This window comes from Hyaena hyaena, unplaced genomic scaffold (genome assembly GCF_003009895.1).
Source record: "Hyaena hyaena isolate Hyena2069 unplaced genomic scaffold, ASM300989v1 scaffold_37, whole genome shotgun sequence".
Lineage (NCBI taxonomy): Eukaryota > Metazoa > Chordata > Mammalia > Carnivora > Hyaenidae > Hyaena > Hyaena hyaena.
In genome coordinates this window covers 182,041-208,116 of record NW_024080669.1, presented here as the reverse complement: position 1 = coordinate 208,116, position 26,076 = coordinate 182,041, and the positions used below count along the sequence as shown (strand labels likewise).

The 26,076-nt window shown below is 51.0% G+C and overlaps 1 protein-coding gene across 2 annotated transcripts in view; it reads left to right on the top strand.

Annotated features, from left to right (window-relative positions):
- Positions 1-26,076, top strand: part of GRIK4 (glutamate ionotropic receptor kainate type subunit 4) — a 432,944-nt gene that overhangs the window by 259,285 nt on the left and 147,583 nt on the right. For both annotated transcript variants that reach the window (XM_039229403.1, XM_039229402.1), the window contains 4 exons: positions 5,054-5,151; positions 10,038-10,203; positions 20,548-20,726; positions 24,976-25,029. In XM_039229403.1, coding sequence (XP_039085334.1) covers positions 5,054-5,151; positions 10,038-10,203; positions 20,548-20,726; positions 24,976-25,029 — 497 coding nt within the window. The remainder of the gene's footprint in view (positions 1-5,053; positions 5,152-10,037; positions 10,204-20,547; positions 20,727-24,975; positions 25,030-26,076) is intronic.

Sequence of the window (26,076 nt, the reverse complement as noted above, 5' to 3'; positions counted from 1 at the left end):
TTGCCTGGGGACAAGATCTGAGCTGGGCACTGGAGGGTCAGTAGGAGTTTGCCAAGCAGAAGGGCAGGAGGGGGCCTAAACCATGGTCAGCTGGGGACACGAATAGTGCTAATGGACTCCTTCTCAGAGAATTGGGATTTTTTTTTTTATGTCTTTATTTTATTTTGAGAGACAGAGACAGAGAGCAAATAGGGGAGGGGCAGAAAGAGAGGGAGACACAGAATCCGAAGCAGGCTCCAGGCTCTGAGCTGTCAGCACAGAGCCCGATGTGAGGCTCGAACCCATGGACGGTGAGATCATAACCTGAGCTGAAGTCGGATGCTTAACCTACTGAGCCACCCAGGTGTCCCCTCAGAGAAGTGTTTTTAAATGGATAAGATAGAAAGGATGATCAAGGAAAGTTATATGGCAAAGCAGTTAAAATATTTTTATAATGATATATTAACACGTGTGCTTCTTCATTAACGTATATAGCCAAACCTAGCAATAGGTCTAGCTGCTAGCCTGACTTTGAAATAATAATATAAATGATATCTTACAATTATCTGCAGTACTGTAGAGTGTTAGGAAAACATTTGTGGTGTCCGCTGGTGACAAAGTCACACGTACTGTTAAGATACAGTGGTTTATCACCTGTGTTCACAATGGAAGGAAATGCCAAGTTTTACTTAGGAGAGAAATTAATGATGTCATTTTCCCCCAAAAGTGTTCACAGACCCCTGACAAATAGAAGTACGTTCCTTGGCTGGTATGGAATAGCCAGAGGCATGATGGGAAGAAGGACTGGGAAGGTAGTATCCGTTTTTTTTTTTTTTTTAATGTTTGTTTATTTTGAGAGACAGAGAGAAAGAGAGACAGAGTGTGAGCAGGGGAAGGTCAGAGAGAGAGGGAAACACAGAATCTGAACTGTCAACACAGAGCCCCACGCAGGGCTTGAACTCACAAACCGCGAGATCATGACCTGAGCCGAAGTCCCATGCTTAACTGACTAAGCTACCCAGGCGCCCCTGGAAAGGTAGTATCTTGAGGAAATAGCACACATTTGGATTTTACTTCCTCCTCGGAAGAAACTTTTTTTTTTTTATGACATTCTGTATTTTACAATGACATGTTATAAAATGAATAGATGCTCATTATAGAAAGTAAAGGGAAAAAAGAGAGGGAAGAAAACCATTCAGTGTCATACTGGCCAAAGCAGTCCTCATTAACATCCCAGTTAATCACCATGGGACCTTGGGAGGCTGCAGGGTGCTGAGGTGAAGGTGCCGACCTGGGGTCAGGGACTGAGGGTGTGAATCCCAACTCTGCCCTTTAACTTTTCTATCCCCTTCTCTCATCTGTAAAATGAAGTTGACGGTCATAGTTCCTATCACATCTGGTCGTTGTGAGAATTAAATACATCCATTCATATACCGCGCATAATTAGCACTCAGTAAACGTGGGTTTTTACAACATCTTCTTCCAGTCATTCCTGAGCGCTTGTTGTTTTTTTTTTTTTTTGTATTTGCTCAGTTGTAGCCTTCATATAGATATATGTATAATTTCATATCCTGCTTCTTTCTCTTAATATTATTTCATAAATATTTTTAATACTGTTATAAACTGTTCCTAAGCATTTTAAATACCTAAATAATACTCCATGTGGGTATATGACCGACATTTAAGGTAAGTGTTCCCTTGTGACTGGACCTGTAGCTTATTTCCAGTTTTCCACGGGAAATGTCGAGCAGCATCAGGGTGGTTCAGCAACTATTTATTGAGCGCATAACTGTGAATCAGGCCCTGTGTTAGGTATGGAGGATACGGAGGTAAATAAGACAAGCTTTCTGCCCCACGGGAATGCACACACCCATGCTGTAGGATTATCATTTGTCTCACAGTGTGGACAACGGATTGAACATGAAGAATCCTGGAGATGGAGAACCCTGCCTTAGGAGGCAGGTGGAAAAGGGGGCTGACTGGAGCAGTCCCCATGGGAGGGGAAGGGAGGGGGCAGAGGGCAAGCAGGGCAGGTGGTAAGAACGTGGCTGCCACTGACAAGTGTGGTGAGTGGGCGGAGTCCGTGAGAGAAGGCAGGGAAGAATCCCAGGTGACTTCGGCTGGACCTTGTAGATCTAGGTGGGATGAAGTGGAATGCTTCAGAGCCTGTGCTTTGGAGCCTGATGGATCTGAGTCCAAGCCCAGCTCTGCCATGTATTACCTTTGATCTTGAGCAAGTTGTGTAAATTTCCTAAGCCTCAGTTTCCCCACCTGTAGAGAGGGGCAAATAACGGATCCTCTTCCCAGAAGTGGGAAGGTCAAATCAGATGATGAGAAGTATATAGCACGCGTGCAGTGGGCATAATTAGGTCGTGCAGCGGGTCAGTACCATCCCAAACACTCTGTATGTTAACTCACGTTCATTCTCACGCCACCCCTACGAGAGAGGTGCTGTTAGAATCCCTGTTCTATAGATGAGGGAGCAGCCCAAAGAGGGTTGGTAACTCGCTCAGGGTCTCATAGCTAGAAATGACAGAGCTGAGACTCAAACCCAGACAGTCTTGCATCAGAGTCCATGCTCTTAATAACCATGCTTTCTGCCTCTCTGTTATGAACATGATGAGTGTGTGATACCAGAGCTAAGTCCCTGTGGCAATGTCTGGCAGGGGGTTGCAACTTGACCTTGAACCAAGGACATAGGTCAGAGTGCAACATCACCTGGGCAGGGATGAGAGCAGAGGTCAAGACAAGGGTGAGATTGCCTAAGGAGAGGGAGGCACAGATAAGACCTGGATTTATTAGGTGGAGAAGGAAGAGGAGTCTGCAAAGAAAGTGAAAAAGACTGACCAGAGAAGCAGATGAGAATCAGGGTTGGATGGTGTTATGAAATTCAAAAGAACAAAGCTATCAGCAGCATCAGATGCTGCAAAATGAGATGTTAAAAGCACTAAGGGGTCACTGGTGACCTTGGGAAGCAAACTGAGTAGAAAGAGATGGGATAGGAGTCTGGACCGGAGGGGTGGGTAGGGAGGGGTGAGGTGGCCACAAGAAGTTGGGTGGCTTCAAGACAGCAAAATGGGTACCGGACAGGATGGAGTAAACACACTTGAATTCCAGTGCTGGCTCTGACCTTTGTTAGGTCCCCAACTCCTCTAAAGAGGAGTCACTGAACACTCCTTGGGTGCTGTTTCCTGATCGGTAAAATCAAAAACTACTAAGACCCACCCCTGCAGCTGGTGTATGAGTCTGACGGCCAATGAACTTAGCGCTTCCAGCGGCCAGTAAGAGTTAAGTTGGCTGAGATCGCGTGAGCTAACGTACATGCAAACTACTTCAACTTGGAAGAGCACTCGTCAGAGATGAACCCTGCTTGTGGCTACTTGGTCACTGGGAATGGTTCAGACATAGTATAGATGAGTCTTCCTGGGGTGCCCACAGCCCATAGCCCCTTGGCCAGCTGAGATCCACAGTGTGGAGGGAAGAGCCTGCAGGTCTGTGGTTTGTGTGGTAAAACGGCAACACTGGGATTTGGACTTTGAACTCTGATGCTCAACCCACCACCTGTGCCCCCTGAGGGTCATCACATGGCTGTGTGGACCAATGGTTAGGACCCTACCCGAGGAGAAAGAACATCTAGGTGGCAGGTGCAGCTTCGCAGCCACCTCAGTAGGGAACCTTGGACTGATCCCTTAACCTCCGTTTACTGGCCTTGGAAATGGTTCAGCCCGACTCTTGACGTGAGTAGGAAGAAAATGCGTCCAGAGTCAAGGTCTGAGTTTTGCAGTGAAGAGTGCCTTGCAGTGTGTCCGAGAACCTCCGTGCATATTCCAGGGGGCAACTCTTGGGTTCTGATTTCATGGTGTGTGTCCTGAGAATTATCTCAAGCTCTCTCTGTCACCCCCTTTTTCTCTCATCCTTTCGTGCTTGGTCTGTAGTGTTTTAAATCTGAGATTCTCTCCTCTTCTGACTGCATAGTCGTCCATCCATCCACTCATTCATTCAATGGCTGTGAGCTGGGCATCTAGAAAACCTTGTGCTGGCCAGTGAGGAGGTGACAAGTGGGGTCTTAGAGACAAGTGTGGCTCTTACAGGGCTTGAAATCTAGTGAGAGCAGAAAGACGTGTAAGCAGCAAGCTGAATTAGGAGATTTACGAATGTTTTAGTACAGAGGGACACATCAGGGGCCTCAGGAGCCCTGGGGGAGATGGGGAAGATTAATCCCACATAAAGGAGCCAGGGAAGGTGTAAGTAAGGAGGAGACATTTGAGGTACTGTTTGACAGGAAGGTGAGTGTCCAGAGTAGAGGAAGGAAGGGTTCCTTCTCCATGGGGAAGCCCAAGATCACAAAGCACCGGACACATTCAGGAAAGCAGGTGCACCAAGCTGGGGTCTGGGTGAGCAAGAGTGACAGAGGATGGCATTGACACATGAGACTCCTCCTTGCCTGTTTCTCTCTCTCTCTCTCTCTGTATCTTGTTTTCTCTTTCTGCTTATCTCTCTCCTGCTCCCCTTGGCGTTAGCTGAGTCTGATTTCTTCTCTCTGCATCATCTCTGCCTCCCTTTATCCCTCTGCGTATCTGCCTCTCTCCCTCCTGTTCCTCTTTAGATTTTAGGGGCTAACAGACTGCTCAGCAGGTGACTGTTCTGTGAGCTGGGCCCCCTGCTCCTGAGGCAGCCGTGCCGAGGCTCCCGGCACCCTCGCTGCAGGTCTGGCCGGAGGGAATCTGCTGATTTCCGCCATCAGCCTCTGTTCTTCAGTGACAGCCAAGGCAATTTACATACCCTGCTGGCTGTGGCCATATGTTGTCATAACCTGGGTCATTTCCTCATTTAATACCTTCCATAAACTCCAATAAAGCTGTCCTGGGGCCCCAAAGTGCAGAAGAGGAGAGGCACTGGGTTTGGAAAGGTGGGAGGGGGCTAGGGAGACGGTGGTGGAAGGTGAGGGTCCAGCAGGTGAAGGTTGGACTTGAACCTGAAACCCGGGCAGGGGAGCCCACCTGCCTCCCACCTGATGAGTGCCTTCTTTCCTTTCTTTCTTCCCGTGCTCCCTCCGTCCTGTTGCTGGCTACAGTGTGTCAGATCCTCCCCAAGGGGGTGGTCGCTGTCCTGGGACCCTCCTCCAGCCCGGCCTCCAGCTCCATCATCAGCAATATCTGTGGGGAGAAGGAGGTGAGTGCTGCGCCAGGATGGGGACTGTCAACCTGGGCCCTGGGCCCAAAGATGTCATGGATTCTCAAGGCCTGGAGGAGCCCATGAGGGCCTGGCTGGTGTTACCAGTAACAGCAACATCAAAACAATGAAAATAAGTGGTCCTTTGTTGGCCACTTACTTTTCTCCAGGCCCTTTGGTTGGAGGGGACACAGAGGGGAGATTTCACAACAGGATTTTCAAACCCAGAGCTGCTCTGGGTCTTCGAGTCCCAAGGGGACCCCTTGGCAGCGACAGGTGGAGGGAAAGGCTGTGGGGGGGGGGGTGCCCAGGGGTCACCCACAAGGCAGAAGTCTGAGCTCCCCATGAATTGCTTCATGAGGCTCTGTTTAGATATGGGGATTCTGGCAAAGAATGGCTTTACGGGGAGGCACTGCTACGTTTTATTACTAAAATAAAGTTTGAAACCCCTGCTGTGTAAGTTCTCTAGGACAAGGTTGTCTTTGATGTTCTTCCCCGTTGACCAATTCCAGTGTTTACTTCTCCAATCAGTGAATTCTTTCTCAGGTGTCCCCTTGAACTTGAGCCTCCCTCTTTTCAGTGTTGAGATCATTTCCTCTGATTCCAGTTCCATGGGGGATAATCGCAGTTGGGGATGAGTTTTTGAGCAAGAGCCTGCGCCCTGTTCCATCAGCTCTCTCCCTCCTTTTCCCCTGGAGAAATCGAACTCGAAACTTTCTTGTTTAGCTTGTTGCTGGAGTCCTTCCTAGTTTCTCCTGGAATCTATCAGTCTTCCCCTTATATGCATCCCTGGGAGACAGTGGCAAAGGACCCCCTCCGACTCCCTCTTCCCTGAAGGGCCTTCTAGCCAGGGTCCTTCGAGAACAGTCAGAGCTTGGTGGTGGGAGGTGCAAGGTCAGGAGCCGGGGAGGGGGCAGGACAGAGGGACGGGAAGGAAAAATCAGTCCTGCAGTCTAGCACCTGTCCTGGGGCCTGGAGGCTCAGCCTTCTGGAAGCAGTAGCTTTGGGAGGATCTGATCTAGAAATAGGAGAAAACCCACCATGGACAGATACCTCCAGCAAGCTGCCCCTGCTGTCTACCCTCCCTCCTCTGGAGCCTAACTGCCACCCCGCCCAACTGTCCCCTGGAGCCTACTCCCTTGATGTCACCACTTTTCTCGATCAGAAGGAGGCTTGGTGAGTCCCTGAGGCTTTGGGCAGATAAGCTACTGCTTATCTTGCCTCTTTTCATGAGCCCACTCTCAGAATTGTTACCTGCACTTTATTTCTTTTAAATTTTTTAACTTATTTTTGAGAAGGAGAGAGCACGCACAAGCAGGGGAGGTACAGAGAGAGAGGGGGACAGAAGATCCAAAGTGGGCTCCACGCTGACAGCAGAGAGCCCGACATGGGGCTCGAACCCATAAACCCCAAGATCATGACCTGAGCCGAAGTCAGACACTTAACTGACTGAGCCACCCAGGCGCCTCGTTAGCTTCACTTTAAAGTGCTGTGCCATCCTAGCCCGAGTCCTGTGGCTGGTCCTGCCACCCCCCCTCCACCGCCCCCAGTGCTGGGCCACTGCGCTATAGGCTAAGCCCCCAGAGCCTTCTTGCCACAGGCCAGGTCTTTGCGGAGAGCTCCCCATCCTTACCCCCTCAGGTGCCCTGAAAGATGACTCTTGACTCATCCTAAGCCGAAAAAGCTTCTGCCTTTACTGCATTCCCCCATCACTCCTCTACCCCCCTCCACCCCCATCTGACAGGCCTCGGCCCCAGGAAGTTAGAGCTGATGTTTAATTTAAATCTTTCTTGCCGTGCTCCAAGTAACAGCTCAGATCTCTGGCAGGCTGCTACTCCAGCAGTCCCTGTGATCTTCACCAAGTGAGGTTGCCAAGATTTCAGCTCCCCATTTCCTCTTCTCTCCTCTCTCCTCCCTCCCCACCACACTGCCTCACTGTCCCTTACAGTCACCCCCCCCAACCCCCACTCCAAAATGGCCTCCTCACGGGGTTCAGTGGATATCCCCCCCCCCGCCAGCTAATGCATGCTCCTTAACCCTGTTTGGCATTTCAGGCCAGAGGCAGAGACCCCAATTTATAACCCTGTTCCCCATCCTTCCACCCTCACCGCTGTGCCACTGACCCGCCAGCCTGGTTGTGCTGCCCAGGGAACAGCCAGCCCATTACCCCTCCTTTGTCTAGTCATGTCCCTTCCAGAGCAACCTTTCCTCTCCATTCAGATTATGCATTTCTTTTCATATTTTATGAGGCTGAACCGCCTCACACTGATTCCCCTCCGAGCCAGGGAAAAGAAATGGAGTTCTCACCGAGGAGTCCATTCCTTTAAATGCAGCTAACATCTCTGTAGCCCCGTGGCTGGCCGCTCTCTGCCTCACCTCTCCTTCCCCCACACACCTCCACAGTGACTTGCTGGGATGCATTTGCGATTGCGAATCAATTATGGATTGATCTTTGTCCTAGAGAGAGAATCCGCGGAATTGGCCTGGGCCATCACTGCCTGGGCGGATCACAGCGGCTGGCTGGTTTTTCCAGCAGCCTGCAAGATGGCGGCTGTGCGGGAGACCTCCCTCCGACTCCACTTCCTGGGGAGGCCCCTCCACCCTCACCCCGTGCACAGACAGCTTCAGGCGCCTTTTCAGGAGCCCCTAGATTTGGGGAGAAAGGGAGAAGAGAAGGAGAGAAGGCAATACTGGAATACTTAACTTTATGTTAGGTACCAGGCTCTTATGTCCTTCAACCGCAGGCTCTTATTTTATCCTCCCCCAAAACCCAAGAAGCACCTACCGTTCTCTCCATCCTAATGGAGCATAGACAGGTTAAGCAGTTTGCCACGAATCACACAGCAGAACCTAGATGTAAACCCAAGTCTATAACCAGTAAAACTCATTTGTCCTTCACTTTCCTGAGTATTTGGAGTATTTCTCCTGATCCATCTCTAGGATCTGTGGATTCAAGGGTGTCGCTAAGAGTACATGCTGCTGGGGGTGAGTTAGCTGGAACCCTGTAGACTGGTTGGCCACACAGGGAGGCGCCAGCCAGCCTGTTCCCCCTCCCCTGCCTGGCCTTGGCCTCCATCTTGCTCCTCTATGAACTCTTTCTCCTTTCAAGGTCCATTTGTTGTTCTTTTTAGACAGATTGTATTGGATGCAAAATACAAGCTTGGAAAGAAAGACCCCTTTATGACACCCCTTACATCAACCTCACTCTTCTGAATCTTCTCACAGAACTCGCCAGGGTCTCTCTAGGTCTGCCTTTTTCAGTCTCTGCCAAAGAATAGTGGGTGCCCTCTCTGTGGTTCAAGGGCTGATCCTAGTTGAATTCAGGAATTTTCTCTCTAGTTTCTGCTAAATCTTTACCCTCCCCTGCCCTCAACCTCAGAGGAGCTCTGGTCTCTGGCTGACCTCTCCCAGAATCTTTTTTTTTTTTTAAGATTATTTATTTTTGAGAGGGAGAGAGAGACAGAGCGTGAGCAGGGAAGGAGCAGAGAGAGAGAGACACACACACAGAATCCGAATCAGGCTCCAGGCTCTGAGCTAGCTATCTGTGCTGACAGAGCCCGACACAGGGCTCGAACCTGTGAACTGTGAGATCATGACGTGAGCTGAAGTCAGACACTTAACCGACTGAGCCACCCAGGTGCCCCCCTCTCCCAGAATCCTAAAAGGACAAGGTACCAGTCTCCTATGGACCCTGTCTCAACATTATCCCAGACTTTTGGCCAGCCCTGGCCAAGAAAATGTCTACATTCACTTCTGAATAATGCACTCTAGGAGCCAATGAACCCACCACCAGGAAGTCCTTTCTGCTGTCTACCCTCAGTCCCACTTTCTTTAACATCATTCCAAACCATGCTCTCTGTATCTTGGCCCTCCCCTAGTGCACTGGTCCTAAGGAAAGACAGGGACTGAGGTTTCCTATCTCTGATAGACACACCAAGTAGCCCTCAGCTCTCCTGGCTCTGGGTGCCAGGGATGAGGGTGACAAAACCAAATCAAGGTGGATGGCAGCTTATTACACTTTAACTTCCTATTACCTGCCCAATAGCCTAAGCTGCCAATAAAGCAGCATCAGAGCCTGTTGATACAGCTTCCTGGGAGAAGAGAGGCAGAAGGCAGGGCCAGTGCCTCCTGGAAATAACAGTAATAGATGCAGAGAGAAGCTGGCACTGCCCTAATGAAACCAGAGCAGGTTTTTATTTACCTGGCTCTATTCAGAGGCTCTCTAGATGGCTTCTCAGCCTGAGGCAGGCGTTCCCTGCCCTAGTGTGTGTGTGTGTGTGTGTGTGTGTGTGTGTGTGTGTGTGTGTGTGTGTGTGTGTAAGAGCCCAGTCCAGGCCGTCACATGGGAAGTTTGTTGGGAGCTGGTTTACATGCTTGTTGGCCAGGCTGGTCTGATGGGGCTCCTTTCTTAGTCCCCAGGGCAGTGTTTTTCCCTGTCTGCCGTCTCTGCTCTGATTTATTAACTACAAATAAAACATCATAAGGATTTGTGCCTCCAAGAACCCTTTGTCTCGCTGCCTCGCGGTGGGCAGTTGATCTGAGAATAAAGACCTATTATTTTGCCCTCTCAGGGCCACAGACCTCTGCTCCAAGGTCTGCAGGACGTTTATACAGTTTTTTGACAGAAGGGGTCCTCATCCTGGGTGGTCCCGTTTTAAGCACTGTCAAGTGCAATGTCAAGAACGTCATCTTGTCTTCCTCCTGTGGTGTGGGTGTTCTGAATCCTGCAAGCTCCATCTCCATTGATGTGTCAAAGGTCTTCCGCAGACCTTCTTCTCACATAGAAGAATCCCCCGCCCATAGCCCCGCCTCTCTCATGCTTGCTTTCTTTTTCACTTGTCCTGAATCCTCCCTGCTGCCTTTTTTTTTTTTGCTCCTCCTTCCAGGTCCCCCATTTCAAAGTGGCCCCAGAGGAATTTATCAAGTTCCAGTCCCAGAGATTCACAACCCTGAACCTCCACCCCAGCAACACCGACATCAGCGTGGCTGTGGCTGGGATCCTGAACTTCTTCAACTGCACCACCGCCTGCCTCATCTGTGCCAAAGCAGAATGTAAGTTTTCGCAACTGGGCTCTGCCCCACACAGCCCCCTTGGCTTGTGGATTTCACCCGGATTGATTTGCCCCAGGCTGGGAGTAAGCCAGGACGGGGAAGGCTCCCTCAGGTGGTGGGGATGATTCCCATGTGTCCTTGGCTGTTTGTCTTTATGGAAGTTGGGGGAGAGGGAGAGAGAAAGAGAGAGAGAGGTCCAGGAACACCCTTTGCCAGGCATGTGTGGAACAGAAAGAACTGGGTTACAGGGAAACTGGCCAACCTCCAAGCCTTTTTCGCATCCACAGACTCAATTCCCACATTTTCAGTCTCATTGTTAAGGAGCTACAAAAAGAGCGAGAGAGGGAAAATACAAAATTGGATGCATTTTGTACTTGATGGGTTGAAGAGCTTCTTCCCCCTGGAGAGTGGCTTTTGCTGATGGAACAAGATCCAAGGGCAATTCCTGATAAAGCCTTTTTTTGCAAATGCAGGTTTTAGAAATACGGTTTCTCTGACTGTCAGACAATTTGTAACATAAATTTAGTGTTTATGAGATTTAGCTAATTTAAGCCAGCACTTTGCAGCAAATCTGTGCATCTGTGCACTCCCTGTGACAGCTGTGTACCCACATGTGGGCAGGCAGGCTCTGGCCACTTCAGCACCCGAGCCCCAGGCCTCTGTGCAGTCCGCCTATGCAGGCCTCACCCAGCAGGGGTGGGTGGGCTCTGTTAGCAGATGTTTGTCATCTACATCAGGGCTCTGCTTTGTATGGGTCCCCCAAACTGCTCTGCATGCTTAAGTCATTTCTCTACCCCAGAATCGCTACAGCATCTGTAAACAAAAGCCCTTTCCCTGTCAAGGGTCAAAACCCCCTTCTTTACTTGCACTTGCACCCGACTGCTGTGATGTGCATTCATTCCTTTATGCACATAAACACAGAGTTAGGATTCAGTCCGTGCAATCCAAGAAACAAAGTAACAATCCCAGCCCTGTGTGCTGTTGATGTAGTTTCTTTAATTATTACAAGGACCCCGTGGGTTTGGAGGCCTTGGATTCCCCATGTCGAAGTTAAATAAAACTCAAAATCCAGTTCCTTGGTCTCCTTGGCCACCTGGAGACAGTCCAGACACAGAACATGTCCGTCCTCACAGACGGTGAGCAGTTGGACAGCACTGCTTTAGAAGAGAAGTGTTTTGTGGACAAAGAACTCTGTGGCCAAACTAAAAAATGGAAAGGAGAAGTGTTTGGGTAAATGCTTCATTCCGTTTCCCCCTCGTGGAGAATCACAGCACACGTTAGTATGGATACTCTGAGCTGTCCTGTGGCCAAAACAACTCCTTACAGCTTCTCTTCCAAATAGTTTTGACCATAAGTCCCAAAAGGATGCAGATCGAAAAGCCTACCAGATGCTAGTATTTGATAGAAGGGAGTTGGGAAACGTTGCATTCCACCAACTGGCCTTCCCCGTGCAGCATCCCCGAAGCACTGAATGGTGTAACAAAATCAAAGATTCTCCTGATTTTGCCAGAAACCCACTCAGGCAGGACTAGACCTGTGCCCTCCATGCATACAGCAGGAATCAGGAATGTTAAGAGATGAAGGACAGGCCGTAAATCTCTCCTGGCAAAGATTCTCCTGCAGCCCTTCCTCAGTGCTGGGTCCAATGTCTCACCAGCCTGATGGAAAGTTCTTTCTTATGGCTAGCCTCAGTCCCTCTTGCCCGTACGGTGAGCCCTCCTCTCTCCACTTCAGCTCTTCCTGGGAAAGAAGCTGCTCAGCTGTTGGTTAAGCATCTACTGTGCCTTGAGGACTGTACTAGCTTCTGTTGTCTCCTAGCCCAGGGTTCTTTCCCTTAGATTCGCAATATTCCTTGACATTCATACGCTTCCTTGCAGATGGCAAAGCACTTTCAATTACAGTTTTGCCGTTCGATCTCCCTCCTCCCCAGTCATTCCAGAGCCAAGTAAACAAAGTCTTGGAGCTGTTCAGGGACTCGTTTGAGGTCAGACAGCTGGTACGTGGCACACCAGGTCTCTAAGTCAGGTCCTCGGACTCTGAGCCGGAATTTCCTCCTCCGGGGCCCCTCCCCCACTCCTGGTTGGCACAGACAGGCTCAGAGCCCCAGCTCAGGGTAGGCTCTGCCTGGCAGGTACAGTGTACTTCGAAGGGCAGAACTCTCTCTCTGGAGCTCCCTTGAGCAGGGAGCAGGAGGGCTGTGCACAGACACCATCCTGACCTGAAAAGGATGAGCCTGCCCAAGTGCCAGAGAGACCAGGCCACAGCCCAGGAGGGACTCATCAACCACACAGTGCTGCCTCTCCTTGAAGGACTCATCCACTGAGGCTGCTGTGTGACTCTGGTCCCACCCACCAGGGCCCAGGGAAGGAAGATAGGGAAGCACTGGAGAAGTTCAAGGGCAAGGAGGATTAAAATCTAATCAAAGGATGAAGAAATCAAGGACAGAAGGGAAATGTAGCTCAGAGCTTGGGAGGAGGAACTCTTCCGTCCTTCCTTATTAATGCAGGTCCAAGAGACACTGCAAGTTGAATTAGGAATAGGCATCTAATTCTATTTTCCAGTCGTCAAAATTAGGCATAACGGAGATCATTCCATGGGGAATCATACCACTTACTCTCCTTCTCTCCAAAAGTAGATTTTTAATAAGCAGGTTTTGGACCAAGTCGAGTTGTATTGTGTTTTTTTTTTCTTTAATGGGAAAAAAAATCAGAACACCTGCAAGTGCCTGGTTGTAATGAGGCTGGGGGAGGGGATGACGCAAGGGGCCTAGGCATGCCGTACTTGTCTTCCCCATTGAATGTAGGGGACCCGGATGTTTGGGGGCTTCCAAGGAGAGCTGGGGTTCCCCACCATGGTCCCTGAGGGCCCTTTGGTGAGATCACCCAGGCTTGCCACAGAGTTCCCTTTTGAGAACCTCAGGATGGACCCAGAGCCTTAGACTCTCTTTGGTCACAAGTATTATGTATTTTCCTGGTATCTTTGTGCAAAGTTCAGATCATCCATTTATATTGTTTCGTTTGCTTTGATGTTCCTTTCTAAGTATTTTTAATATACTTTGTGGCTCTGTGTCGTGTGCCCCTATGCCTTCTGCCACCTGTTTTCTGCCTGTGTGACCTTGGCAAGGTGACTTAGGACCTCTCTAGCCCCCTGTTGTCTTGTCTGTAATGAGAACGATACCTCCCTGCAAGGATGGCCGAGGGCATTCGACAAGACAACACACACAGAGTATGACACGGCAGCCGCTCTCAGACAAGAGGCATACGCCAGTTTTTCTTCCCTTCCTTGGAGCCCTTTAAAAAAAATTTTTTTTTGAACGTCTATTTATTTTTGAGAAAGGGAGAGACAGAGTGTGTGTGGGAGAGAGGGCAGTGAGAGAGGGCGACACAGAACCCAAAGCAGGCTCCAGGCTCCCAGCTGTCAGCACAGCGCCCAGTGTGGGGCTCCAACCTTTGAACTGTGAGATCATGACCTGAGCCAAAGTCGGATGTTTAACCCACTGAACCAGCCAGGCGCCCCCGTTGGAGCTCTTCTGAACGATGCCAAGTCAAGACCTGAAGCAGAGCGACCAGAGTTCAGCTCTGCCCTTCTACTGTCCCTGTGCTTGCGAAACTCAGTCCAGGTGGTTGAAGAGGAGCAGACTCTGATCCCAGGGAGGAAGTACAGCTGGAGAAAAGTGCAGAATGCGCAGTAAAAAGAGAATCGACTGTCTTTGGAGTCACACCAAGCTGCTCTGCCACTCAGGAGCTGTGTGATATTATGCAAATCACTGTACCTCTCTGAGCCTTTGTTCCCTCCTATGTAAAGTGGGAATAATACTGCTTTTCGGGGCATTTCAGTGGAAGGTATGTGGGCCCAGAACATAATAAACATTTACTTACTGTAACTTTATCCTGTAATGGAGGTCATAGCAGCAGGGGGTGGAGAGTAGGAGACTCAGGGCCCCTTGTGAAAATACTGGGGTCCTAGTGGACCTCCCCAATGCCAGCCCCAGGAGGCGCTCACTGTGGGAGGCCTTATGCTCCTAGTGATACAAAATTAACCATTTGCTGAGCACTATATGCCCAACACCCTGCTAAGGCTTTTTAAATTAACCCATTTAAACCTCACAATATGGGGCCCTTGGGTGGCTCAGCCGGTTCAACATCCAACTTCAGCTCAGGTCATGATCTCGTAGTTCATGGGTCTGAGCCCCGCGTCAGGCTCTGTGCTGACAGCTCGGAGCCTGGAGCCTGCTTTGGATTCTGTGTCTCCCTCTCTCTCTGCCCCTCCCCTGCACACACTCGGTCTTTCTCTCTCTGTCAAAAAGAAATAAACATTAAAAATAAATAAATAAACCTCATGATAACCATAGACCATGGACTCTATACACATTCCTATTACATGCATGAGGAAAAGAGAGATTAAGTTTTTTCGACACACGTTTCTTGTTACCTCCTCCCCTTGCTTCGCCAAACACTGGAAAAGACAGAAGGGAGGTGCCGTTTCTTTCCTATTTTGTGGCAGGATTGAGGCCTGCCTGTGCCTGCTCAAATGGGAAATCAGAATCCAGGCCAGAACTCAGAATCAGGAAGCCTGGGTTTGAGCCTTGGCCTGTCCTGGGCTTTCTAGCTCTATGATCTGTCACCACACCTCTCCCACCGAGAACTAATGACAGTGTCTGCCACCCCACCCCCCAGGCCCAGAGCACTTGTGGGGGTTAAATCATGTGTATGTGAAGGAGCTTAGGGGACACAGGAGACCGCTCAGGGCCGGGACACCTGCTGGGGCCCACTAGCTGAGGCCCCAGCTGGAAACACGCCCTGAAGTCAGGAGGCAGCGGGCAGAGGCCAGGCTCTTCCCACACCCACCCTTGCCATCAGAGAAGAAGATAGCCTGCAGGGCCAGGCAAGACAGAGGACAGCCGTCCTGGGAGCAGGAAGCCTCAGCCTCTCCCCCAGGCCCTGTGTGTCTCCTCTGGCTCCTGTAGTCTGGCCTCCCCTGCCTGGCCTCCGGGCCAAGCCCCGCTGTGGGATGAGACAAAAACCAAGAAGCAGGTGAAATGCACCATTCAAGGGGCACCTGGGTGGCTCAGTCAGTTAAGCTTCCACTTCGGCTCAGGTCATGATCTCACAGTTCGTGGGTTCGAGCCCCGCATCGGGCTCTGTGCTGACAGCTATCTCAGAGCCTGGAGCCTGTCTTCAGATTCTGTGTCTCCCTCTCTCTCTGACCCTCCCCTGCTTGCGCGGTCTCTCTCTGACTCTCAAAAATTAAAAAAAAAAAAAAAAAAAATTAAAAAAATGCACCATTCAAGCCCTTGAACTTGTTCTGTGCCCCTTCCCCACTGGCAGCACCTTGGACCCTCGTTCGCATCTCTCCATCAGAATCTGCTGCTGAGAAAAGGCCTGAAAGCTGAAAACCACACACCCTGAGGCCTGTGCGCCTGGCATGGGGGGAAGGGACATGGAGCCTTACCAGGTTTAGGGCCGTGGGTGCCATGGTGAACCATATTATCTCCCTAAATCTTTGCCCCGGTCCTCTGAGGTCACTCTTAACATCAGCTGCCTCCCATGAGAAGTCAAAGTGCCATCCGTCCTGGGAGTATTAGCGTTTTTCTAGAACCAAAGCCATAGCCAAGGGAATCAGCCTGTGGAGAGAGAGGGATGCCGGTTGAAATGGGTGTTTATTCTTATTTTTTGATACAAGGGTCCTCTGTGCCCCTGCAGACCCATCACTTAGGTATTTGTGTCCTTGTCTTATGGCCCTGTCCAACTCCGGCTGTGCCTTTCACAGCTCTTCTCTCCTCCTCCCGCCCCGCCGGGCCCCTGCCTTCCGGTTGCAGAAGCCAACCTCCCTCCTCCTTCCCAGAACAGCCGGCCTGCTGAGGCTCTCATCGATCCATCCCGTTGCATCCTGAGCGAGACTAATGGGTTCCCCAGGTCCCTCTCAGCTTTGGACTTGGCAGGCAGACCTGCTGCTGGGCCAGGGGGCCCCGCAGGAGAGGAGGGCTGGGGTGGAGGTGGAGGGGAAGCTGGGAAGAGAGCAGCTTTTAACCTCTCTGGTGGCAGCTGCCTTCAGCAAATCCCTTAGTGCCATTAAACAGATCGAGGTGAAGAGAATGACAATTGGAAAATGCCACACTGCACTGAGAAACTCCTCATGTTCTTAATGTAACGAAAACCACACTTTCCCTTCTGCAAATTCCTTCCACTGCCCAAAATTCCTTCCACTGCCCAGAATTAAAAAAAAAAAAAAAAAAAAAAGGATCCCTTTCGTACAACTAAAGAATCCCTGGGCTGGAAAAACATCAATGTTCTTCTAGAGCAGCTTTCCATTCACTGGTTTAATTCACTCTGACAGTTATGAAGAGGGGCTTCAGTCTTTCCTTGATTATCTCCAGTGATGAGGAACTCACTGCCTTATAATGCAGCCCACTGCATCTTTAGATAGCTTGACCAGAGGTTCTTCCTTAGGTTGAGCTAAGTCTGTCTCCCTGTGATCTCTGTCCACTCTGTTCTGGAGTGTCGTCCTTGAGGCCGCCAAGAGCAAGTCTGTCTCTTCCTTGAGCCAGGCACCCCCTTCCTTCAGCTGCTCCTCAAGTGTCCATTCCTCATCTGGCACCGCCATTCCCCTGCTCTGTTAAGATGTAAGACCTCTCTCTGCCCTCCAGCCCCCCGTATAATCTGAGTCTCTCATTCAGCCCACCAGCCGGCGCTGTGCCCCCTGCCTCACACTGGGCTTGTGCAGAAGAGTTTGAAGTGAGATTCCTAGCCAACGCCATGAAATACTTAGTGCTTTATGCATATACTGTAATATACATACATATATGCATGCATATATGCTACCAAATATTTTACATGGTTTCTCACCAAGAGCTGTATTTTGTGGGTTAGATAATCTGGTAAGAGGGAAATGGGGTGAAAGAAGGACAGTTAGGATGTGAATGAGTGAGGGAGGGCTTGAATGGAAACCAGATTTGTGAAGCATCTTCCAGGGGACAGACCCTGTTCTGCTTTATTTGACATCCTCTCAATAACCCCGTAAGGTAGTTGTTATGCTTTCTTTACAATTAAGGACACTGAGGTGCAAGGGGAGGGGAGGAGGGTGGCGCAGGTCACCAGAGCTAACCAATCCCAGGTGCGCTGGAGCCAGGACTCATCTGCCACCCTGTGCTCTGTTTGCTGCTTCCCAGGAGTGGTCCAGGCTGGGAAAGGAGAGACTGATCAGAGATTCTGGGTGGGATGGGGATGCCTCCGAGCACTCACTGCCCTTCTCCCCTCCCTGTTCCTGCCCTGCCTCTCCACACACACACACACACACACACACACACACACACACACACACACACAGAGTATGCGGGATGAGATGGGAGGGCGCTGCTTCCTTGTTGAAAGGGCAGCAGAGCACCCCAAGGGGCAGTCAGATGGGGAATGCTGGGCATTAACTGAAGCAGGCTCCCCAGATGGGAGGTCTTCCCTGGGAGCTCAGGGCACCTGCGAATTTTAAAGGGATGAACCATCCCTGTGCTGCCCTGGCCAAGCATCTCCGTGCTGTGCTTAATCCCCGTGGCCTCCTCCAACCTTCCCTGTCTCGTCCCACTGAACTTCGCTGCCTCTTTGAAGGACCCCAGGGGATTTGGCCTCTTTCCCAGCCAGGCTCTAGAGGCTCTCCCTGCTACGTTCCAGCACCCGTGGCATTGCCCTCTGCCTCCCCGCCCTTACTCACCCCTCCAGCTGCAGTGCCTCTCCCCCATGGCATGCCCAGGCAGATCTTGTCTTGAGCCAGAGAGATGGCTGACATTCCAGGAACACCAGCTGTGGCCTCCCCTGCCCCCTGGTATATATATAGGGTCTTTGGGGTCAGGTGCTCAGACCTTTGTGCAGCTGGGATTTCCCTTTTCACGACCTGTGAAGAAGACGTGAATATTCTCTCCATTTTACATACAGAACTAAATGAGGCTGCCCCGTGGAAACCCAGATGATTTAGCCCCTCAGACAAAATATGGGTATGGTTTGAACCTTGTTATAGACTTAGCTGCAAGTCCCTGCACTCTCAGCTCCGGGAGGCCAGGGTCTGCATGATCCATCTTCTCAGCTGACACCTTATGGGCCCAGAGCCTGGCTCTTGGGACACACACATGTTGGTTGAACAGACGTGCACTTCCGTCCCTTTTTATTCTGCCTCAGCGAGCCATGCCTGTGGGGGTGAGTAAATGCAGGAGGAGGGACAGTGAAGCCACACACTCCAGCGTCTCCGTGAGTTCACCTGTTGTACCCATTTTGCAGATGAGGCATGGAGCCTCAGAGAGGTCAGATGACTTCTCAAGATCACACAGCTGGTGAGGGTCGACGCTGAGGCATCAGCGCCCCTCCTGACGGGGGCGGTGGTGAGGGGCTGCAGGGGGCACGGACAGCGGTGGGGGTGGAGGTTTACAGCTGTCCTTCGAGACCCTGTGGGGGAAGGAAGGAGAGGGTCCCACTAGCTCTGGAGCCTCCGAGGGCTCTCCCCTCCTGCTGTAGCCGCCAGCTCCCCTGACCGCCATGTTGGGACCCGTGGCCGGAGAATGGGCATTGGCACTACCTTCTCAGAGCCTCTGTCTTTATCATGGCGGGCCGTCGAACCCCACCCTGCTTTCCTATCCTTGTTAGAAAACACACCCAGTGTGGGGCTTTCCTCCCCGAGTCCAGAGAGGCAAGATACATGCCCCAGGTGCCTCCCAGGTTCTGTGCACACGGCCCTGCAGTGTGCCTGAGAGGCACCGGGGCTCGTGGGAAGAGGGCTGGCTGGAGATGACAAAGTGGGGACTCTGGTCCCAGCTGCATCCCTGTGTGATGGCATGGGTGGGTGTGGGAAGAGCCTGGCCTCTGCCCGCTGCCTCCTCACTTCAGGGTGTGTTTCCAGCTGGGGCCTCACCTAGTGGGTGTGACTCTAGGTGTGTGACTCTGTGACTAGGCAAGTTTCATCATCTCTACAGATCAAGGGAGGTGGATGCGATGCCCTTCAGAGCCCCGCTGCCACCCGCCCCATAACGCTCTCCCTTTTTGACCTTCAAGGGTCAGGAGGATGAGGAACCTGCACAGGGGGAGTCTGGGGGCAAGTTCAAGACAGGCCTGCAGTGAACATCGTGTAGCAGGTGCAGAGACCGGAGCACAAGGGCCTTTGGTTAGAAAGCCAGTCCTTCCTTGCCATCCAGCGTATGGAACCGGGTCTGGGAGCCTCACGTCCCCTCTGCGTGGGGGATTAAAATGCATCTTAGGATTGTGGTGAGGACTTAGACTAGCCGCGTAGAATATTTAGCCCATTTTCTGGTCCAGAATAGAAACAGAATAAGGATCCAATAGCTGTTACTCTTGTCGTTGCTTTTGGGAATAAATGCCTGTGCTTGTCTTTCCACTGGAGTTGAGACCACTGTCTGCGGGGGAGACCCCACCCCCCACCCTTTGCACGCACCATCTTCCTGGCCTGCCTTTTCAGAGGCAAAGCTGAATCAGGCCCCTTGTGTGGCAGTGGCATCATTCTGGAAACCCTCCTCCCTCCCCTGCTCCTAGACAGCAGACAGCTGGGGCGGGGTGGGAAGGGGGAGAGTCCTTCACTCACAATCCCACATTTTCACTTTGTTCTGGGCCCGCGTTATTGCCTGCTGGAGAGCAGTTCAAAGCCGGGCCTCTTACGGTCATAATGATACCTTGTGTTAATGCAGCCGCCGTGCTCCGAGTTCAAAGTGTTTTGTTAGGCCTGTTTGCTGGGCCTTGTGATCTTGAGGAAACTGCTCCCCTCATCCACAATGAAAACAAAGGCTGGGGCTCCTGTCAGGCTAGACGGAACATCTGTGAACATCTATGGGCTTTCGTGATGGGTGAGGCGGGGTCCTAAGCACATTAAGTATAACCTACGTTAATCCTCGCCACTGTCCTGGGAGCTGACTGCTGTTATTCTCGTTTCTCAGACGAGGAAACTGAGGCCAAGAGCCCTGGCCACATAAAAAGGTCACTTGGTGAGTGAGTGAGTGAGTGAGTGGCCAGGTTGGGGGAAAATCCAGGCCTGCTGGTCTCTGAACCCTGGTCCTGGCCGCTCCCAAGGGCTGTGGGAAGGAGAGCAGACCCGCATCCCACTCAAAGGCCTTCCGTCTCTCTTTACAAGAGCCTTGCTGAGGGAGCTGGGGAGTCCGTAGGGGCTTAGGAACATTCTTTTTACGTTGGATGGGACTGCCGAAGCCCGCAGAGGTGGAGAAAGCTGCTCAGCGCCCGCAGTGGGGCCGGCCCCGTAGCCCTGCCTCCAGCCCAGGTCTTTGCTTATCTGGCTTTTGCTCCAGTGTCTCCCCAGGGCAGCACTGCGGACCCTCAGGGGCTTCATCTCTCTCCCCTCCAGGCCTTTTAAACCTGGAGAGGCTGCTCCGGCAATTCCTCATCTCCAAGGACACGCTCTCGGTGCGGATGCTGGACGACACCCGGGACCCCACCCCGCTCCTCAAGGAGATCCGGGACGACAAGACAGCCACCATCATAATCCACGCCAATGCCTCCATGTCGCATACCATCCTCCTGAAGGTGGGAGACGCGCCCGGCGCGGAGCATCCTTCTCCCTCCCCTCCCCCTGAGCTGGGGCCCTGCTCCCTCTTTGCCCTTGGGTGGCCTCCCTGGGCCGTGGCCCCTGAACCCTGACACACGTCGCTGTGCTTCACTTCCAGTGGATGGGTCCTGGAAGCTGAAAGGAAAAGCAGGATGTTTTCAGTGTTGTTGAAATATGAACTCCCAGTGCAGGTGGGCAAGCAGCCCCTAGCTAAGACCCTGCCAGGGTTGGCGGGGTTCCCAGGAGGGGCCGCGGCAGTGGGGGCAGGGCACTCGGGGCAGAGGCTACGTGCCAAGTGGTACAGAAGTATGTCCGTATTTTGACAAGCAGGGCGGTCCGGCGAGTGTGTGCAGCCCTCTGTAATCCCCGTACGGTGTACCAGTCTGCAGACTGCTGCTGTGTAACTTCCCAGTGTAATCCTCTCAGTGACTACGTGGGGCCGGTATCCCGTCTTCCCTGGACAGAGGAAGACGCTGAGACTCTAGGGGGTGAACGGCTTTGTCCAAGCCTCCCCCAGTGAGAAGCAGAGCTGGGTGGGCACCTGTTGCCTCTGACAGCCAATCAGCAGTTTCTTATACCCCCCCCCCCCCCCCCAGAATATAAGGGACAGGGTGGCAGTCCCTGAATCAGAACTCACAGTGAGAGAAACTCAAGCTCTGTGAGTGAGGCCCATCTGAGAACGAGAGAGGGAGAGAGAGACCAAGAGAGAAGTCAGGTGCAGGAGAAACAGCTGGAAACAGCTGGGCAGCCTGGAGTCCCCCGGCACCAGTTCCTGGGCTGGCGGCTGGGCTAGCCATGTAACCCCAGACAGACAGACCCTGCTGCGGGCTCCCCAGCTCCCCGCAGCTCCCCCAGGCATGCCGGCCTCTTCCAATGCCACTCTAATTGCACATTTAACGCAACCTGCCATCTTCCACTGGGGGAGTGAAGCTCCTCGTTAACCTCTGCCAAGCTGTGAGAAGCCTGCCAGACACTCAGATGATTGTCTCTTCCTCCCCCTCTCCCTCTCCTAACCACCCCTCCTCAGCTAGTTTTGGTCTCGGAGTTAATAAGAGATTTGAATGAGTTCTCTGAATACTGAGGGCTGTCCCTTTAGCCTGTTGCTATAGTAATTTTGCACAGCTCCAAACCCACGTCTGTCTGGGAGCATATATTCCAACTCACACACACACACACATACACACACACACTCAAATGGAATTTTTCTGTTTTTCTTGCTTATGTCTAGGCCTGTGATCCATGAAGTTATCAAGGATGGAAAAGATCCTCTTTTAGGGCCTCTGAGAGATAGTATGAGGAGTCCTTGCGGGCAGAGAGTGAAATAATTATCCCCCACCCCCTCCCCTTGCAAAGGGCAGTCAGAATGCACAGTCCCCTCTGCAGTAACCATACCCTGCCAGAACAGCCCCCAGGCAGAAACCTTTTGGGGGCAGCCCTTATAATAATAGCATAATAACCTCAGGAATGTTTTATGGCTCCCAGCATATGTGATTGGGCTCTTTTTTTTATATATATAATATGTCTATTGTGGAAATTTTGGAAAGTACAGAAAAGCACATCGAAACCAATAAAAATCATTATAGCTTTTTCTTTCTTTCTTTCTTGAAGCCTTTACTTTGAAGACTGATAGAAAGGGACACATGGAAAAGTAAGACATTCCATCACCCAGAGAGAGCCGCTGTCTACCTTTGTAGACACATTTGTTTCTTTTCGAAATGATTGTCACACGGCACGTGTACCTCTGTCACCTGCTTTTTCCCCCCTTAATAATATGCCGTGCATTTGCTTTATGTCATTACGTATTTGACTGCAACTATTTTCATGGTGGCATCATTTCTTGTCGTATGGGCATCCCATAATTTATTTAACCATCCCTTTATTGTGAGGGATACAGGTTGTTTTCAATCTTTTGCTGAAATAAACAACGCGGGATGTGCATCTTTGTACATAAATCTTTAGCACATTCATGAATATTTTCTTAGCATAAATTTCCAGAAATGAAATTACCAAGTTAAAGATATGCATGCTTTTAAAGATTTTGATATGATTTGCCAGATTGCCTTTTTAAAAGGCCATAACAATTTATACTCCCAGGAGCGTGTAGGTGTCTTACGGCGCCCTTGCCAATACTGAGTATTTTCATTAACAGCACTTTTTTTTTTTTTTTTAATGGCTGTGCTTTTGAAGGAAACTCCCCCTGTAATGATGATTATTGGCAGATGGGTCTGCTGGGTGACCAGTGGCTGGCTTTCCTGGGACCACTTGTTGCCCTCAGCCCTTGTGACCTTGGAACCAAGCCCATCAATGACCAGAGTGAGCTTGAGGCTTCCAGAAACCCATTGCCTTTGTTCCCGATTGACTCCCTAGTGCCCCCAGCAGGCAGGCGGGCCCTGCATCAGGCCTGGGCTGGGGCTGCACCCTCCTCCTTCCCAGGGTTAGAGTAGAGCTGGTGGGGGCGAGGGCTCCAGGAAGGACAGACTCAGTGGGCAGCGGTGTGAGCAGAGAGCGCCTGGAGCTTCTGGGAGGGTCGGGGTGCACATGCGAGCCTGGCTCGAGCCTGGCAGTGCTCCGCTGTCTCCTGATTTCAGAAGGATTTGCAGAGTAATCCCCTACTTTATTGAGCAGCTGTTCTGGCAACAGACTTCATGTTTACCCAGAACTCAGGTCTTAAAAACTAAGGATCTCTTGTCTTTTATCTTTGGGCAGCGGATTTCACAACTGGGTTTTAACCGTCTGACTGTGCACACCACCCCCTCCACCCATCCCTGCAACCATGGGGCTCCCACACCCGTCTAGGCAGTGGCGACAGGCAGTGACACTTCTATGTGGAGAGAGTTGAGTGTGGGGGATGGGAGGGGGGTGAGCATCAGACCATACCAGCGTCTTGGAAGTGGAGGAGAAAGCGAGGGCTGGAGCCCCATGTGCCCTAGGCGTAGAGGCCTTGGTACTTTGGTCTCCAGCCGAGTGGTGGCTCTAGAAAGAGCCCAGCCTGCTTTTCAAGGAGCCTGCAAGGGCTCCTAGGAGAACGCTCACAAAGTTACTGGAGTTTCTCGAGAGACAAACACTTCCTAAGAGGAAAATGTAATCACCCTTGGCCCTTGTTTTCCCCTCCCGCACCTCAATAGTCACGACAAAAGTGGCTTCCCAGTGGCCCTGGGGCTGCAGGGTACAAGATGAAAACTCTGCCTGGCAGAAGGCATAGGACCCTGGGGAGAGTTGGGCTCATTATTTACCTGATCTACTTGTCGGCCTCTGTGGCACCCGTCACACTCAAAGCCGGGCACACCGACGGGGGAGGTTGGTGTGGGGGACCCGTGATGCCTACGAAGATCAGACAGAAGGGAGGCTGTTCTGAAGCCGCAGCCTCCCGACTCTGGGACGATGACACGCGGGTGTGCTGTGATCAAGGGCGAGGCATGTCACAAGCAACTCGTTCCTTACTCCTAATAAAGGACCAAAGTTTGCAAATGATTCACTTGTTTCCTACATTACTGTGGATTCAAAGACTCTCAGGAGCCTGGCTCGCTCGCATTTGACAGAGGTTGAGTTAATTTGGGAATTGCCTACGGCCCGCGGACTCACCAGTCTCTGCCTCGGCCCCTGAGAGCTGTCAGTACTTCCATCAATATCACGGTCCTCCGGGGAGAGTATAGTTTGGTTAAAAGGACTGAAATTAGGCTGTCTGGCTTTAATTTCATCTTTTTCCACTTATGAGATGTATGATCGTGTATGAGTTCCATAGCCCTTTGGTGTTTCAGGTTCCCTGGCTGTCACGTGGGGGGTGGGGCAGGAGCCATAGCGCCTGCCTCATCGACTTAACCCAAGCGAATGCTTCCTCGTGCTTGGCCCATACTAAGGGGTGGGTACGTGTTAGCCATTGTTATTGCTAATAGTTTGGGAGATAATTATTTTAGTCTGTTTTATTATTTGCTTCATTTCCCTTAAAGCCGTTTTGGTTTCCATAATATCTGGTTATATCCATGGGAATGTGTTGTGCGTGAGAATATCAGCTGCTATAAATGTCACTGCAGGGGTGGATAGCAGGGGGCAGGGGAGAGACCCTGCTCCAGAGCCCACTGTTTCTGTCCTCCATCCTCCAAGTCAAGGGCAATGCAAGAACCGAAGGGAAGGGGGTCAGACAAATGGCGGACACTTGGAGCCCTCGCCGCTCATTCACTTCCAGTGGGTTTTTGTTTCCTCTCTAATCTCTTTCTTTTCCCTTTGCAGGCAGCTGAACTAGGGATGGTGTCGGCCTATTACACATACATCTTCACTAATCTGGTAAGACATTTTCACAGCTCACCTCCTTGGCACAGCGTATCAATAATTAGAGTCAGTGGGCTGTGACGGAATGAAGCCCGGGAGATGGGGAATGGGGGAAATAAAAGCAGAGGAAGAGAAGCCAACCAGAGAGGCAGAGCATTCTAGAAACATGGAAGTCCAGGAGCTACTGGGATTCTCATCTCAACAACTCTTAGCCTTGGGAAGATGGGGATTGAGGGAGTCTAATGGCTCCATCCAAAGGCCACCAGCTACGTAGCACTGATTCCTCTGATAGATGTATTTCCTCTGCAGGACCAGTTACTGGCCTCCAGTCCAGTCATGGACTGCCAGACCCTTCATGCTGTCCTCAGAAATAGGACAGCGGGGCACAAAAGTACCCATGTCATACGATGTTAGAACCGATGCACCTATAGAGGTTGCCTTTTCTGAATCCCCTTATTTTGAAGATGAGAAGACAGGTCTATAGAAATTTTATTGAGTCAGGTTGGAACACAAGGTTTGCCACACACCGTGTTCTCTTCAACGAGCACAGAGCCCTGGTTTCCTTATCTGTAAAATGGGGAGAAGAACAGATGTGTCATAGAGTTGCTGTCATTTTGAAATGACATCATTTACATGGAAGCATTTTGAAACTGTAAAATACTAAGAAATATGAAAGGTCGTTGTGAAGGATGGACACTCGGTAGAAGGAACCTCCAAGAACCGTTTTATAAAAAAATGTTATCGCTTTTTACTTTGAAAGGCTTTTAGATTCACAGGAGTTGCAAAGATAGTACAGAGAGGTACCATGTACCTTCAGCTGAGTTTCCTCCAGTAGTTAACTTCTGACATAATTGCAGTACGATATCAAAACCGGGATATCAAAATATCCGGTCCATCAAACCCATGTAGATGTATGTAAATCCCACCGTCATCAAGACGACACCATCTCATCATCCCAAAGAGCCCTCATGCCGCCATTTTGTCTCACCCACCACCCTCCCCCCACCATCTCTAACCCTTCGCAACTCCTAATCTGTTCTCCATTTCTACAGTTTCATAATT